At 46.8% G+C, this 16,589-nt stretch overlaps 2 protein-coding genes across 2 annotated transcripts in view; one reads left to right on the forward strand and one right to left on the reverse strand.

The window, feature by feature from the left end:
• The window catches only part of LOC126998025 (plasma membrane calcium-transporting ATPase 2-like), a 96,617-nt gene extending 96,124 nt beyond the window's left edge, over nt 1–493 (forward strand). The window contains 1 exon segment of the mRNA XM_050859307.1: nt 199–493. Within this exon segment, the coding sequence (XP_050715264.1) occupies nt 199–417 (219 nt within the window). The 3' untranslated portion in view covers nt 418–493.
• Nucleotides 494–5,780: 5,287 nt separating this feature from the next.
• The window catches only part of LOC126998026 (proteoglycan 4-like), a 13,810-nt gene continuing 3,001 nt past the window's right edge, over nt 5,781–16,589 (reverse strand). Inside the window, exons 3-7 of the mRNA XM_050859308.1 lie at nt 14,395–15,869; nt 9,863–12,285; nt 9,452–9,570; nt 8,447–9,268; nt 5,781–7,026 (exon numbers count right to left, since the gene is read on the reverse strand). Of these exons, the coding sequence (XP_050715265.1) occupies nt 6,893–7,026; nt 8,447–9,268; nt 9,452–9,570; nt 9,863–12,285; nt 14,395–15,078 (4,182 nt within the window). The 5' untranslated portion in view covers nt 15,079–15,869 and the 3' untranslated portion in view covers nt 5,781–6,892. The remainder of the gene's footprint in view (nt 7,027–8,446; nt 9,269–9,451; nt 9,571–9,862; nt 12,286–14,394; nt 15,870–16,589) is intronic.

Here is a 16,589-nt window from a genome sequence, read left to right on the forward strand (position 1 = left end):
TGTTTCAGTGAAAGTAAAAAAATTATACTTGTTTTATTCCCATTGCTCATTCCTATTGAGTGTTAAAATGTCTTGGACCAGTGTAGCTAGTGTTTCTCCTTGTTTGGTGTTTTGTACTATGTGGTTTAGTTGTGTCCAAGGCATACATACTTCAACATCTTCCCCAACTAAAATTGTTTGTATGGGCTCTCCCCACAGATTCGAGTAGTTAATGCGTTCCGACAGGGGCTTGATGCTCGGCCTTCCAACCCTAATCTGGCGGCGGTGCTGAAGAAGCAGTCGTCCCTGAGCAAGAGGCTGTCTCAGGGGTCATCGCTGGAGTATGCTGACCTGTGTCCGGACCCCGAAGAACTCCAAGTGCCCGAGATCGATGTGGAACGCTTGTCCTCACACAGTCACACGGAGACAGCTGTGTAGACTCCTGTTTTAGGCCCTCATGCCACTTTCTCAGGGCCAACTGCACCTCCAGCAGCACTGGCAACAGCAGTGTGATCAGCAGCAGCAGCAGCAGCAACAATACGAGCCTTGACCACCACCACAGCAGCTAGTGGGCACCGTGTGGTGTGGTAACTGGGTGCTGGGCTCGCTGTGGCTAAAATTGACTGACTGCCACAATCAGGGTGACTCAAACGGAACGGCATTGAAAGACAGCCCATATGTGGGAGGAACAACAGCTGTGGGGTCTCTGCAGATTCACTCGAGTGGTGGACTGCTTACGGTCCCACACTATTTTTGTCTTCCGGGGGGCATTTTTTGCTCACCTGCAAATACCCACCCTGAGTACACACCTGTGAAGGGCACGTCCACCCGTGTCCTACTTTATGGCCGTACCTGGTGCACAGACACACTCACTGGTGTATGCCAAGGACTAACTGACAGTGTGCCGCCTTGTTTCATTATGTCCTACTGTTAATAGACTTGTGTATAGTATCGTAAGGGTTGTTGCATAGTCTACAATTATAGATATGGTAAAGGGTTTTGCCAGAGGTTAGATCTGTTGAACATTACTAAGGACAAATTACATTATACCTGTAGTCAAAGGATGTTTTAAATCTCTAAGGAAGTTGTGGAAAATTGTATATTCATGAATGTTCTTGGTTCTTGTTTTCTAAAACCATGTTGGCTGTTCCTGATGCTAGAGTCTATACATCTCTGTTTTGTTTATGTTTGGCAGTATTGTTTTGTCCATTTGCTGTGTATGAAAGGTGAGTCTTAGGTTGTATGACTGACGGTACCTCTTAGCTTAAGTGGTATGATCGTTGCGTTGCTACAAGTTGTGTGGTAAAGCTAGCCTTGCTACAAGCCCGACTTCACGTCACACAACCACCACTGATGTCTTGATTTTATTAGACATCTTTGCATTTAATACTAATAATCCTAACATCATGGGGGTAATTTTTATGGAGCAATAGTTGTTTTGAAGTATATATAATAGAAATGATGCTTGTCAATAATTCAATCACTAAAGGTAATTGTCATGTTATGTAATTATGATATTACAAATAAACTGGTGCATGGTTGTTTCCAACCTTATCACCTGTTACAATGTTGGCTAGCCAATGGAACCAATCCTTATTGTTGTGCCCATGTGAGGAGCACTCCAGAGGCCTGCAGCAGATACAGTTTGCCCCAGGAGTCAGCTCTTACAATTTGTCACATCCCTGGAGCACCAGCTTGTCAGACCTAGGGCATACTAAGAGCTTTGACTACGGTTTTGTAGTAAAGATCTGCAGGGGCCCCTCACCCTAACCCACGGGATGTGTTGCCAGCCTAGCTGCCAGCATGCCATGTCCCCCGACAACCCATCACCTGCTCTGCCTTGTCCTGTCCTCATTCCCTGGTCTTCTATCACCACTACCCCTCCACCATCACAACTCTGTTCCTGGTTGACTTGGTGTCTGTGTGCGTGGTCCGCCCCCTCCCATCCTGTTCTTAGATGTGGCAAATATGCATTAGTTTTAAGTCAGTTCTCTGGGCTGTTCACCAAACCATTACACATAACAAATTGTAGTCAATAGCAAACAGTTATTTCATTCATTTCTGTAGAGGAAATGAAAGATTTTCTAAATACTGAAATGTTGTAAATCCAATAAATGTTACTGTAAACTGGTAGAGGTAACCAAGATAAAACCTTCTGTAAATCTTCAGTCATTTTGTGATGCTCGTCTCTTGATATGTCAGCCACGACACTACTTTAATATTTTGTTTGTCAACTAATTCTTGGACTGAGGAAGTGTAAGATCAGTGAACTTTGATAAAAAAAGGCCTTGTACTTCTTCTCTTTGTCCATTATCTGATGTGTGTGTGTGTGTGTGTGGGTCCGTGGGTTGTTTGTGGAGTGTGGAGCGGCAAACATGGAACTCCCATCTTGTTCAGGAAAACGGGAAGAGCAACCCACAGTTTGGTTAGTGTTGTGGTGCGTGCTGGGATGACACGTCCCTGCCGCTGAAGCAGCTACAGAAACTCTGCCACCACCCACGCACTCCAACGCGCGTACTACTTTAGATTTTTCGTGGATATAAACAAATGGCTTCTATTGTTAATAGGAAAGAACATTACTTGTTGAGTTTGTTAACTTTAAAAATACAGGTTTTCAAGAGTCCAAATCTTTTCTTCATACTCCTCATTACATGTTATTTTATATAATTTGTTAAAAGATTGTATCAAAGTTAGCCAAAGGCACAATTCATAAAGATAGCTCTTGAACCATTGCAATGTATATATCAAAGTAAATATTGTTGGATATTCGCCTGTGTTTCCTGCACACACGATGAAGCAACAGGACTTTGTAGACCAGTGCACTGACTTCGCTTTATTTATAAGTAAAGCTGCTTGTATCACCTATGATTAAATGACTTTATACACAAAACTGTATACAGAATTATGTAAATATACTAATCCAAGGTTTTATAAGCATTACTAGCCTAGCTAGCAGTATTTTTTATGTGTGTTATAATGTGTATGTAGAGTGGGAGGGAACTCATGTCAGGGGAAAGTGTGGCTATCAAAACTCTCAATGCCCTCAATTTCAGTAATATATATATATATATATATATATATATATATATATATATATATATATATATATATATATATATATATATATATATATATATATATATATATATATATATATATATATATATATATATATATATATATATATATATATATATATATATATATATATATATATATATATATATATATATATATATATATGACCACTTCCTCTACCTTGGACTGCTTGCCCTGATCCAACAAATTTTGCTTCAGCTTTCACTTCATATGATTTTTCCCCTCACTTCATCTATCTTTTCTCTGCCTCAGACTATCCTCCCCTTTTCTTTTTCCTAAGACATAAGATGTGAAGCTAACCATGTGTTTATCACCTGCCTGAGGATGCCACAGATATGGTGTACCCATTTCTTCCATTGGGTCACCCTCCTTTCTGAAAGGCTCCCCTTAGCTGATAAAAAAGAATTCCCACTACTACAGAGGCCTTGAGGACAGCCCTTTGATAAATCAGTCCCCTGGCTCAGTCAGCTCCACTGAGGGACATGATGTCTTTTGCCAAGACTGTCCTACCTGCCACTTTGAATCAGAAGTTGCTGCATTCTGCTTCAAACATTGGCCTGACTAGGAGAAGCCTGACAAAAGCTAATTGTCTTGATTGAACACTTAACCCCAATGCCTAGCTTACCTCCCTGCTAACTTCTTTCACTCTAGTCTACTACTGGTCCTGCCACCCCTCCCCTTGCCTCTTTCCTTCATCTGTCTTTTACCCCCTTGTGGAGTATGCGAGGATTTCTCTCCCACTGACATGATCTTTACCTTATTTCTCATTATGAAACTCAAGATATGTGCCTACAAGAAACTGTCCTTACCCAATAACCCAAACCAATCCCTAATTACCTTCCTTCAAATCCTTTGTACTTAATTTCTTACTTAACTGTTCATATATCTCTCACCCTAGTACCTACTTGGTACTGCTACATCTTTCCATACACCGCTATGTCTTTTTCATTTACCTCACTTCCTTCTGGCAATAGGGCGATATTCAGCACCTATTTCCCCTGAACTCCATCATTCCTCCATACTCCATGCATTCTGCTGAGTTTTCATACAGAATCACTACACCTTAGAGAGTTAACACTTTCCCTCCTTTGATGAATTCTGTCTCCATCTGCTTTGGCCATTTTTGTAACCTACAGCTGTTTTCCCCTTGATACTGTGTCATCCTCCCATACATTACTGAGACTTTAATACATTACCCTGCTTTTTCCCTTTACATAACCTCTATCTGCAATATGGCCTGATGCCTGGCTCATATATTCCCCCTCTAACTAATTCTTTCAAAATTGTGTTCATGAGACATTGTTTTTTTTTATTATTTTATTTTCCATCTCTTGTGATGGACCATGCCTTAGGTGCAGTACTTTCTGAGATGTAAAGGAAACTCTAGGAGCGGGCCAAAAGTTACTGTATATACATTTTGAGGTGAAGCTGTCAACAATAGAGTGGTTGTGCTACTAGGAAAGGATGCCACGCCAAGCGGGTGGTAAGGGGTTTCCTACTTCCCTTGTAGATTCATCAATGTCTTATAAATATCTGAAATAATATTGATTATTGTCGTATGGAAGCAGTTGGATGAGTCTCTGAACTCGGATGGCAATAAACCATTTACTTCATACTCTTACATGATTTTAAAAGTCTTACCTCATCAAAGCGCTGCACGATACATATATTAAGTCCACGATCCATGCCACACCTCTCTGTACCCTGTGGTAGGTTCTGATAGCGGTTACCTGCTGATGTTCCTTGGTTGGGTCCCGTTGCAAAGGGAGATGAACACGTGAAGCCGAGCAGCCGAGACGAGGTGTTGACACCAAGGAGTCTCATTGGCTGACACTGACACTGACAGTCTAGTGGCCGCGCACGCATGTGGCATAAGTTACTGTGACTGTGACTGTGACTCGATATCCATAGACGAGGAGTCCATGAGTAAGTATCTCGGGAGTGAGCTGAACACAGCTTGACACTTAAGGAGTCATTGAAATTAAGGTAATGCAATGCTGGTGTGTGCCAACACTCACCAGCTCCCACGGGGAACAGGTCACTAAGATTGTAATATTTGACGAGTTTTTGATGACCTTTGGGCCTGCTGACATCATTCTTGCAGACTGGCAGTGCCCTGCATTGGTTCCACAGTCCTGGTCAGGTCAGGGGTGCTGGGCCTGGCCGTGGGCGGGGTGGCTGCCAGGCGGGCCGACCCAACGTGGCGCCTGATGTAAACAACCATCAGGCAGGACAGTTGAGTTGTGTGGTGCTGCAGCAGTATAAAAGGTTTGGATGCATCAGGCTGTGATTGATGCAGTAAGTGGTTTCATTCATTTTCCACGTGTCTGGGAGCCCTAGATCCACTGACTCCCAGGGGTGCTATGTTTGCTCTGTTCTGTCATTAGTGACAGCAGGGTTTCCACAGCAATACTGAGATAGATATGTCTAGCGTTTTCTTTGTTGTCTTCTGGTGATAGCAACTATCGCCATGTGAAAAGGCATCATACCTTACCCCCCCCCCCAAAAAAAAAAAAAAAAAGAATAGCCGATGTCTGAAATAGACCTCTCAGGCCTGATAAATAATTCCATTGATTATATATATATATATATATATATATATATATATATATATATATATATAGATATATATATATATATATATATATATATATATATATATATATATCAAGGGCCTCTAGTGTAATGGGCTCAGGAAAACATTTTTATTTAATAAAAACCTTTATTTAATACGAATACACACAATTCACAGTTCGTTTTGTAATGGACTGTGACACTTAAGTATTAATATTTGTATAGATAGCGGTTCCCTCACGCGACACCCAGCCACGCCCTCCACCACGCTGACACTCGAGGCCTCTGAAGAAAAACGTCCCTTTATAATAGCCTACTCTCTCTCTCTCTCTCTCTCTCTCTCTCTCTCTCTCTCACACACACACACACACACACACACACACACACACACACACACACACACACACACACTTATGAAACTCTAAATACAATGCTTCCGGTCATTAATAGCTGTGAACATCTAACATCCCCACCTGTAAGCCTCTACGTATGTACACAAATGTTTCGTATAGTTACCAACCTCCTTGCTCACACTACTGAAGATGCCTCTCGCTGCTCACCGGTATTGTGCACACGAAAAATAAATGAAAAAAGATCCATTGAGGTGTATGATGACTTTAATTAAACGAACACAAACACACCTGATAACCTTGGTGGGGACACTCGAGGGACGCTGGTTAGGTTTTAATGAAGTCATCCCATGAGCCGGTGTCGCTTTTTTTTTTTTTCTTTTTTTCCCGTGCGTACAGCAGGACAAAGAAAGGTCTATCATAAGCTATGTATTTCATCCAAGTATACACAGATATTGTAGTAGTTTAGTTATTTCCTAGGCTACGTGTATTTCTCATGAAATTATTTGCCGTTATCTAAGTAAACACGCGCAGTTATTAAGTAACGTTAGATATTTTAGATAATAGATGATTATATTATTGTTGTTATTGCATCATTACTGTTTTTTTATTATAATAGGATACATGAATTTCTAAAGCACAGCTTAATGCCCTTTGTTTCAATCTGTAAATCCCTTAAAAAAAAGCGACAGGAATGGTAAAATAATGATCGTATAGCTACAGTGTAGCTCAGAAACGAAAGCAGTCCTAGAAGTAAAATCCTGACGGGCGAGTTGACGAATAATCCAATATAGCCTAGTCACGAGTGGGTGGTTACAGTGGTGGTGGAGGAAAGCAGAGCAGGAGGTGGTGGTGGTGGTGGCGACGGGCGTGGCGGCGTGGGCGAAGTCTTAACAAATAGGCAGACACTGGACGCCGACGGGGGTACAGCGGCACTCCTTGCACTTGCCAGACAGCTCCGGAATCCTGTCCTTGACCACGTACATGCGGCCGTAGATGTTGCACCCAGAGAGCTTGAGCAGGCCTGGAAGGAGACAGATAGTGGAGGTGGTTATGTTAGTTAATCGCTATTTCAGTAGTCTTTTTTCTCTCTACTTCGGCGTTTAAGTCTTCTGGTACTATCGGAAACTGAGTTTTATGTTCTTTCATTGCTATCAGGGCTATAGAATAGGAGAGTGGCCCACTTCATATCAGACGCCATGTTGTGACTAAAAGAGCCGCGCGAAATTTAAATTGATGCTGATACTTTTTTTGTGCTCTAGGTACCGTCAGAATTTCGGAAATGTACCTAGAGCACACACACACACACACACACACACACACACACACACACACACACACACACACACACACACACACAAAAGCACTACTATGGGTTTCAGACGCCGTGGTAAATAATTTTTTCGGGAATAACTTTTAAACTAATTGGCAAAGCATGTTTCAGACCCTTCCCTATTTTCGTCACTATAATTTATAAAGAAGATGTGGATAATTAAGGCACTTATAAGAGAGTCGTAATGATAAAACTCGGCAGATGAAGTGCTTCCTGTTCGGAGGCTCTATGCTCTTCCAAGGCTACTTCCACATACTCAAAAAACTTTTCCACTTCATCGTCATTAGACGTTGATAAGTTTGAAATATTTTAATCTCTTATCTTATGTTCAGCTCGGTAACGATTCCCACTGACTACTCTTTCGTTTTAAAGGCCTTGCGAGTGTAATAATCAGCAGCTCTGAGTATTTCGTCTTTTTCGGTTCTCATAATTTTTATATTAATGCAAATTATGTTGTGTATGGTAACTGCAGCTTTTTCCATGCAGTCCCTGGCATGGCTACGATCTTTTACTGCTTTCCATTCCTACCGACATCTTGATGACATATTATTATTTAATATCCTTTTTTAATTATAACTCTACTAATTATTTACTTTCCTGCTTTTAGAGATGAAAGAAAGAAAACGGACGCAAGCAAGAACAACCGCGGCAAACCGGTGGATATAGTGAGTGTTGATTCCCTTTTCATTAATCCTTTCCTCTGTCACCTGTACTCTGTTTTACCTAGTATTATTCCGTCAATCTGTGCACCTCGTTATTACATGATTTAATCTATACATGTATCCCAAGCGGTTGACGAAAAAAGTGATTATCCCGTACAATGTCGTGATTCCGAATAGATCGATTTTTCATATTTTGCCGTACCGGTGGACCTTCTTTGTTGTTTGTGTTTCTCCCCCAATGGACCAGGAAATGATGACTTGCGAAGGGAGCTAAGGTTCACTATCATAGAAAATTTGAAGAGGTGTAATTTATAAAAATCGAAATATTTGCACCTGTGTTGACCTGTTTGTCTGCAAAGAAAGGGCGGGAAGATGGGCGGTCACGATGACGCAGCTCTAAGTATATGCACCTCTGTTTACCTGTCTGCCTGTCTATCTGTTCTACTCACCTGAGGCCAAGACAGGGTCGGTGGCTAGAGGCAGTTGATCCTTCACGGAGTCAGGGATCTCCGGGAGTTTGGGGACGATCTTGATGGGGACGATTGGTTTGGGAGTGCCTTGGCTGGACGTGTACCTGACGGGGGAGACGCCCTGGGCACCCGACAACCCGAAGACATCCTGTAGTAGCAAGTTGGAGATGTCGTTAGAGACTAGAGGCCGTGGGGTTTGCGTGGGTAGCGTAGTGGTGGGCTTAGGTCTCGGCAGGAAGGAGGTGAAAGATGGGGGTGGAGGTCTTGAGGGTGGTGGTGGTCGTGAGGGTGGTCTTGAAGAAGGTGGTGATGGTGGTGGTGGCGGTGTTTGTCGTGGAGGAAGGGAGATGAAGGGCGTGGATGAGGTAGCGGCTTCCGAGGTGTCTTGTAGTGTGGTCTCAAAGGAGGTGCGTCTTGGCGGGATGAAGGAGGGGCGGGAGGATGGGTGGTCACGGTCTCTCAGCGCGAACAGGTTGACCCTCGAAGTGGTGTCCTCTTCTTCTGGCTCTTCGGCCTCAGGTGGTTGTGTTCCGAAGGGTGGTCGGTTGGGTCTTTCTCCAGGGCGGCGGAAGGGTAGGAATGGGCGTCTGGTTGTCTTTTCTTCGCTTCCAGGGCGGCGGGGGGGTAGGACAGGCGGGCGACGGGGCAGGGTTCGCCTTGGGGTTGTGATGGAGAACTCTGTAGTGGTGGTGGTGGTGGGGGCGGGCGTCGTAGTGGTGGTGGTGGTGGTGGTGGTTGAGGCGTCAGTTTTCTCGTTAGCATCATCTGACTTGAGGGTAGGCGCATTATCACCCTCTTGGTCTGTAAGGAAAAGGAGGTTTGTGATAGTTTTACACAAACAAAAATACAATTGAAAACTCGCATTATAACTTTTTTTTTTTACCTTAGGAGGAGGAGGAGGAGGAGGAGAAAAATAAAAAAAGAGTCGTTAGGAGTGTTAAAGCCAGAAGAGGAGCAGAGGGAAGTAGGGTCATGAGGCCTTACCACGATCTGGCAGGATGAAGGACGGCAGGATGGAAGGGCGGGAGGTGGAGCGTAGGTCCTCACTGCTGAAGGTGTGGTGTGGGCGTGTGAGGGCATCTGCTGCCACGAAGGGGATGATCCTGCGAGGAAAGAAGGTGAAGGGGGTTAGGAGGAGGAGGAGGAGGATGTGCATTACTTCTCTTGTTGCTTCTGCCAATAAGGAGCGAAATGGAGGAGGGCGCTATGGCTTTTACTGCTGTTGATTCTAATGCCTCTAGTTATGATACGGTCCTCTCAGGTGTCAATATAACCTCTCAAATGTTGTTTTACTTCAGAATGTTAGTCACGGTGAATCTTTCTAAAGCGATCTTTCGTAATTTTGGTCTCAGTGGACCTTTGTAGAGAAGAACAAGAAATTTTTCCCAAACTTACTTCAGATTCGGGAGGGACGGAGGCAAGGTCGGCTCTCCTTCATTATCGTAGTCATCGGTGAGGTCGAAGTTCGGTTGGATCCTCTCTCTCTCCCCTTCCCCATGAATCCCCAGGAAGCCGCCCTCCAGCACAGGATCAGAGGGCAGACCTTGACCGGGGGCGAGCTGGGGCAGTACTGAGGGCGGCGACGAGGCGGTGATTGGGCGTCTGGTTAGGGTGTGGATGGGGTCCGGGAGGTCAAAGAGGGCGATGGGAGGCCTGGCAGGGTCTATCTTCTCATCTTCTGGCTGGAGGAACGCAGGGATGATGGGGCCAAGTGATGGGGCTTCCGTTCTTGGGGGTGGGGGAGGGAGGAACAGGGGTGGTCTGGTGACGGGGCTGATAGGAATAATGGGTTCCTCGGGCTCCTCTGGTATTGGTGGTGGGGTGGATGGTGGCGGTGGCGGGGGTGGTTGGATAATTGTAGTGGTGGTGGAGGGTAGCCCGAGTGGTGGAGGTGGTGGTGGTGGTGGAAGGAAGGACGGCAGGGATGCTGATGGGGGTGGCGGCGGTGGAGGAGGTGGAAGAGCTGGAGACTCGGGCTTTGTCTTTTCCTCCACTTCTTCAACGGGTTTCTCTACGTTCTCCGTCTCCGTTGTCTCCACTTTCTCCACTGGTTCCTCTTCCACTTCTTCCTCATCTACGTCCTTCTCGGGTGTTGGCGGTGGTGGAGTGAAACGGAAACGTGGTGGGATGAAATCAGGTCTCGCGCCGGAGGGTCTTGGGCGTGGTCTGAAGGGACGGCGTTGGGGTGGTCGTTCAGGCCTCGGGCGGAAAGGTTTATGACGGTCTAATGCATCAGGCTGCTCTGGGTCTCCTCCCTCCTCAGGTCCCGGTTGGTCTTCAGGCCCTGTCTCGCCCGGCCTCTCTCCCTCCTCGTTCGTGGTTTGGTCTTGTCCTAGTTGGTCTGTGCCAGGGACGGATTCGTCTTGTGTCGGGGTATCCGTTGCAACTTCATCTTCGTTCAGTCCAAACTCTACCTCCCCTTCTGGTCCCTCGGGTCCTGGTCTGAATGGTCTGAGTCCTGGGCGTGGTCTGAAGGGCTTTATTCTATCGGGTCTTGGTCTCCCTGATCCTGGCGGTCCTGGTCTCTCTGGTCTAAACCTGTCTGGCCTGGGGCGATCAAACCTGGACGGGAGTGGTCTATCAGGACGTTCAGGTCGCCTGGGTGCCTCTGTGCCTGTTAGGATGTTGAAGAGCGCTCCGAGGATTCCTCCTGAAGGGCGTGGCGTGGTGGTGATCGTCGTCGTGATCTCAGGCTCGATGACATTCGTGGTCTTATGCTCCGCTTCCTCCTCCCCAGCCTCGCCCCTGTGCTCCGGCGCCAGGGTCTCCTCAGGCAGGGTGGTATTGTCCTCAGGCACCGGCGTCTCCCCTTCACTGTCCTTCACGTCCTCGGTGTCTTCCTGGGGCGTGGCTGCATGGTGGTCCGGCACGGCGGCGTCCTCAGGCAGGAAGGTCTCAGTCGCTGGCTCTGTCTCGTCCACAGCAACGTCCGTCACGGTCCCGTTGACTCGTAGCGTGCCAGAAAATGTGTCTTCTTTGTCGTGGGCAGCGGCGGAACCTGGGTGGGGCATGAGGTCCTCTGGCCGCAGCTCGACAGGGATCACTTGGCCAACACCCACAGGGGAGTGTGGCCGCCCGTGCCCTGCGGTCATCACCGAGGTGCCCACCGTGATGTCATAGATCGGCAGCTCAGGCCCACCGTCCAAATACTCAATATCCACCGTGTCTGCCTCAGGGGGCACCGATAGCTCGCTTTCCACAGGAGGTGTCGCTGGGAGCTCCTCTGAAGGGGAAGTGAGAGGCTCCTCTTCGGCAGGTGATTCTGGTGGAGGGTTTTCAGTCGTGGTAGTGGTGGTGGTGGTGGCTGAGGTGGTGGATGACTTGGAAGTCGTTGGAGAAGATTCTTGTGGCTTCAGAGTAGTTTCTGGAGTCACGGGGAACAGCACGGTCGTGGCCACCTTCTCTTCCTCCTCCTCCAGGGCAACAGTCTCTGTCTCCTCCGGGAGATTCTGAGCGGTGACCACCTCTTCCGGGACTTCCTCAGCCGCCAGGGTCTCCAGGGGCACGATCGTAGTGTCTTCTGGAAGAGTGTCAGTGACGTCCTCCGCCGGGTCCTCCTCCGCGTTGTTCTTGTCCTTGGTCTGGCGCTCGTTCCTCACGCCCTGGCTGACGGAGAGCACCGGCCCGAAGATGTGAGTGCCTCCGCGGGGCTCCTCCTTCGGGCGCTCCCAGTTGAAGGCCGAAGGGCGCTCGAATGGGCGGTTTGTGCCGAAGGGGCGGGCGGGGCGGGTCCGGATGGGCGGTGAGGGGCGGGTCGTGATGACCTTGGTGCCGTCCTGCAGCAGGAAAGCCTTGTCCACGTGGCCCTCACCTGTCACCTGGGGGTACGAGACTGTTAGGGGAGGCTCAGGTGTGTGTGTGTGTGTGCGTGCGTGCGTGCGTGCGCGCGCGCGTCTATTATTTTTCAATCCGTGAAAGCCTGTTCATAGTTTATTTAGTGAAAATGAAATGTGTACATGCTTTGTGTACGAAAATATATTGTGAGCGTTTTCTTACGTACTCTTACGTATGGAAATGCCTTGTGTGTGTGTGTGTGTGTGTGTGTGTGTGTGTGTGTGTGTGTGTGTGTGTGTGTGTGTGTTTGAGTGTGTGTGTGTGTGTGTTTGAGTGTGTGTGTGTGTGTGTGTGTGTGTGTGTGTGTGCTAGATATTCCTTATTTTATTTGTTTTATTAAGTTGGTGCAGGAGTGTTTGTTTATGTTCTCATGCAACACACATACTTACATGCGTGCACGTGTGTTTGTGTTTACACAGATATACATGGGATGATACACACACACACACACACACACACACACACACACACACACACACAGACGTGTCACAGGAACATAAACAGTGACCAAAATGCAATGAAAAAAATGCTGCATGGTAAACTGTGTAATATGATATGTTAGTTCTCAAAAGCTCCCATTGAATCGCCTTTTGCTGGGCTGAAATCAAGTCTGCTGCCACGTGGTGGTGGTGGTGGTTGAGTTCTGTCAGTCCGTATCGTTTGGCGCAGTAGTCTTTTTTTTTTTTTTTTTTTTTGTGTGTGTTTTTTTGTTACATGTTTATTAGCCACTATTTTGCTTTTTTATCTTTCGTCTCGTTTGGTCTCCTAAAAGTGCACTCTAGATTTTTTTTATCTATTCATTGACTTTTTGTCCGTTGCAGTTGTTATCTGTGACGTATATAAGTGATATTTTTCGTTATGGATCGTTTTATTGTTTTTTTTTAGTAAAGGCGAAGCGTTTTATAAGTCAACGATTTTATTTATCAACCATTAGTCTGTCTGTCTTCTCGTGCCCGCCCTGAGAGGAGAAGAGTAAAGAGACCATGTTTATCATCTCGTTGGTCTTTTTCTCTTTCTATCTATGAATTATTTACTGACAACCTGAGTCATGTCTTCCGTCTGGCATCGTTTCTTCACTAGGATACAGGGACAACATCTCATTCACCTCTGATGTCTGTTCTTTTTCTCTTCTTCCAGTCAGAACACTTCAGTTACCCTGCCTGTCTGTGCTGTCAAGAGCGAGAGTAGCCGGGCCGATACACTCTTCACCCGTCTATCTGTCCCACCATTCAAGCAAGTGTAGGTCACCTCTTCTGTGCTCTTTGGTCTTCGTCTCAGCAAAAGTTGTCTGGTTCATGCACTTGTCACTTCTGTTTGGCGTGTGCCCGGAGGAAAGTAGTCCAATCATTGCACTTAAGTATACCGAGTTGCATATTACATCACATCTGTCTGTTCTTTAATCTTCGTGTGAGCTTAAGTTGTCTGGTCCATGCACTTGTCACTTTTGTTTGGCGTGTGCCCGGAGGAAAGTAGTCCAATCATTGCACTTAAGTATACTGAGTTGCATATTACATCACATCTGTCCGTTTGTTTTTTTGTCTTCGTCTGAGGTTAAGTTGTCTGGTCCATGCACTTGTCACTTCTGTATGTCGTGTGCCCGAATGAGAGTAATCGAATCATTGCACTTAAGTATACCGAGTTGCATATTACATCACATCTGTCTGTTTGTTTTTAGTCTTCGTCTGAGCTTAAGTTGTCTGGTTCATGCACGTAGGTCACTTCTGTCTGTCATTTCGAATTGATGCATTGAGTCGCACATTGCATCTCATTTCTTGTCTGTACTTTCGTGTTTGTTTGAACTGGATTTGTCTGGTCAATACACTTCTCTTTGTCCTTATGTCTGCAGGCGAAAGCAGTCATATTAATGCACTAAGTGTACTGAGTTGCACATCAGCATCAGGCGAGTCTAGTCCCAAGCAAGGCACATCAGGACTTCCCGTGACCCGATGTGCCTTCACCTTAATGCATCCGGTCACAGCCATGCCGCAACTGGACTGGATGAGTTAGTATTGCGTGCAGGGGTTAGGGTGTGGGCGAGATGCTGCGTTCCCTCTGTGACTACTTCTCTCTAACTTCTTCTGTGGTGGGAATACCTCTGAGGGGGCTTCTTGAGGCTTCGTAGTGGTGGTCGTAGTGGTGGTGGTCGTGGTGGTGGTGGAGGGGAGGGTGAAACCGAGAGGTTGTCGCCGTGTTGGACTGTCAGGGTCAGGGCGAGACGCTGAGGATATGGTCGAGTGGAACCTGAATTTGTTCCACCTTAGCTTGGTGTCCTTAACTGGAGGTCTCTTCGGGGCCTGGGTGGTGGAGGCGGGGCCGGGGGAGGCGTTTGGTCCCTCTGTACTGGCTGTGGATCGCGTGGAAGGAGTGGTTGAGGGAATAGGTGCGTCTGTAAGGGTGGTGGCCGTGGTGGTGCTGGTGGTCGGCTCCCGCGTGAACCTGCTTAGCTTGAGGGGTCTCTTGGGTTTGAACCTTGACTCTGTGGGTTCTGTGGTGGATGTGGATGCCTGGGGAGCGTCTGTGGTTGTGGATGCAGGCGAGGGTGGAGCTCTTGTGGTGGTAGTAGTAGTGTCAGTCTCGCTTTCGTTTTCATTGGAACCCGGGTTGTTGCGGCCCCTGAGTCGGTAATCAACGGTTGGGGATATCGGCGGGTTGTTTCTTTGCCGGGATCGACTCGTGAGGGAAATTCGCGGCCTGGTGACTGATGTTGCTGCTGGCTGGGATTTGAACCTTGACTCCTGCCGACGCTTTGCTATCTCGGCCACGGACGGGCGGGTCATGGGCCGAAGACGAGGTGGGGGCTTCTGCGTCGATGGGGCTGCCGTGGATTCAGTCCCTTCGGCATCTTCAAGTGGTGACTCGGTCGGTTCTTCGGCGTCGTTGTTGATTTCTTCAGCAGCGTCGGTGGGTAGCTGTGTGGTGTCAATGGCGAAGGGTTAATACACGGTTAGCCTGGCGATCTTTGCTTGCTGGTTGAGGTAGGGCATGACTATAAGGTTTGGGGGGCTTAGTTATTGCTACTGGTTGGGTTATATCAATAGCTGGCCGGTTGACTGGCTGGCTGGTTGACGCCTTGTGTGGTTGTTGTGTGTTTGAGGCAATGCTCTGAAAGGGAATGGTGTCTAGATGGTTAGTATAAGATCAGGCACATTTGGTTGCAGCGGGGGAGGTATTATCACTGTTGTTGTTCTCTCATTCTCTTTCTCTCTCTCTCTCAGCCTTATCTCTACAGGGAACAGAGCCACTAGCATTGCAGTTACGTACAAAAACATTCATAACAACCATAACATATATAGATAGGTAGATAGAGAGAGTAATAGTAATAGAGAATGAACTTAGAAATACTACAAGTCTCTCATTCTGCTCAAGTGGACAGACTGTGGACTTCAAACACCAAACTTACCTCCTCCTCCTCCTCTCCTACAGTAAAGGGATCAGCTTGAGTCTCTTCCACATTCTCCTCCACTACCTCCTCCACCGCCCTCTCCTCCTCCACCTTCCCCTCTTCCTCCAGACCAAGCATCCTCCCGTGCCTCCTCAGGAACGCCACATAAGGGTCTTCCGCAGGCAACTGATGAAGGGGAAGAAGGTGGTGATGAAGGGGGATTAGTATTGTAGTGGTGATGATGGTGATGAGTTTTTTTTTTGGGGGGGGGGCGGGGTGGGGGTGGGAGGGGGGATGTTGTGTTTTGATTAGGTGAACAGCGAGGCTTCAAGAATAAAGGTGATTTAGTTTGTAGTTTTTCTTATTTTTGTTCTTCCATCCTTCTATCTGTCTTCACTACCTTGCTTCCCTCCTTCCTTTCTTCCTTCCTTCCTTACTTTCTTCATTCATTCATTCATTTTTTTCCTTTCTTCCTTTTTTCTTTCCTTTCTACCTTCCTGCTTTCCCTGCTTCCTTTCTGCCTTCCTTCCGTCCTTCTTGCTAGCCTTCCTCCCCGCCTTCCGGTCATCTTTCCTTCATCTCTTCCTTCCTACCTTTCTCTCTTTCTGCCTTCCTTTAAAACACACACACACACACACACACACACACACACACACACACACACACACACACACACACACACACACACACACACACACACACACACACACACACACACACACACACACACACACACACACACACACACACACACACACACACACACACACACACACACTACAAACCTTCATATTTTTCTACTAACTTTATACAACTTTCTACAAAACCTACATACATCTCTCTCTCTCTCTTTCCTCCCCACCTCCTTCCCTCCCTTCTTCTCTCCATTCATTCATTCCTCCCTCT

The sequence above is a fragment of the Eriocheir sinensis genome, chromosome 13, assembly GCF_024679095.1.
Source record: "Eriocheir sinensis breed Jianghai 21 chromosome 13, ASM2467909v1, whole genome shotgun sequence".
Classification (NCBI taxonomy): domain Eukaryota; kingdom Metazoa; phylum Arthropoda; class Malacostraca; order Decapoda; family Varunidae; genus Eriocheir; species Eriocheir sinensis.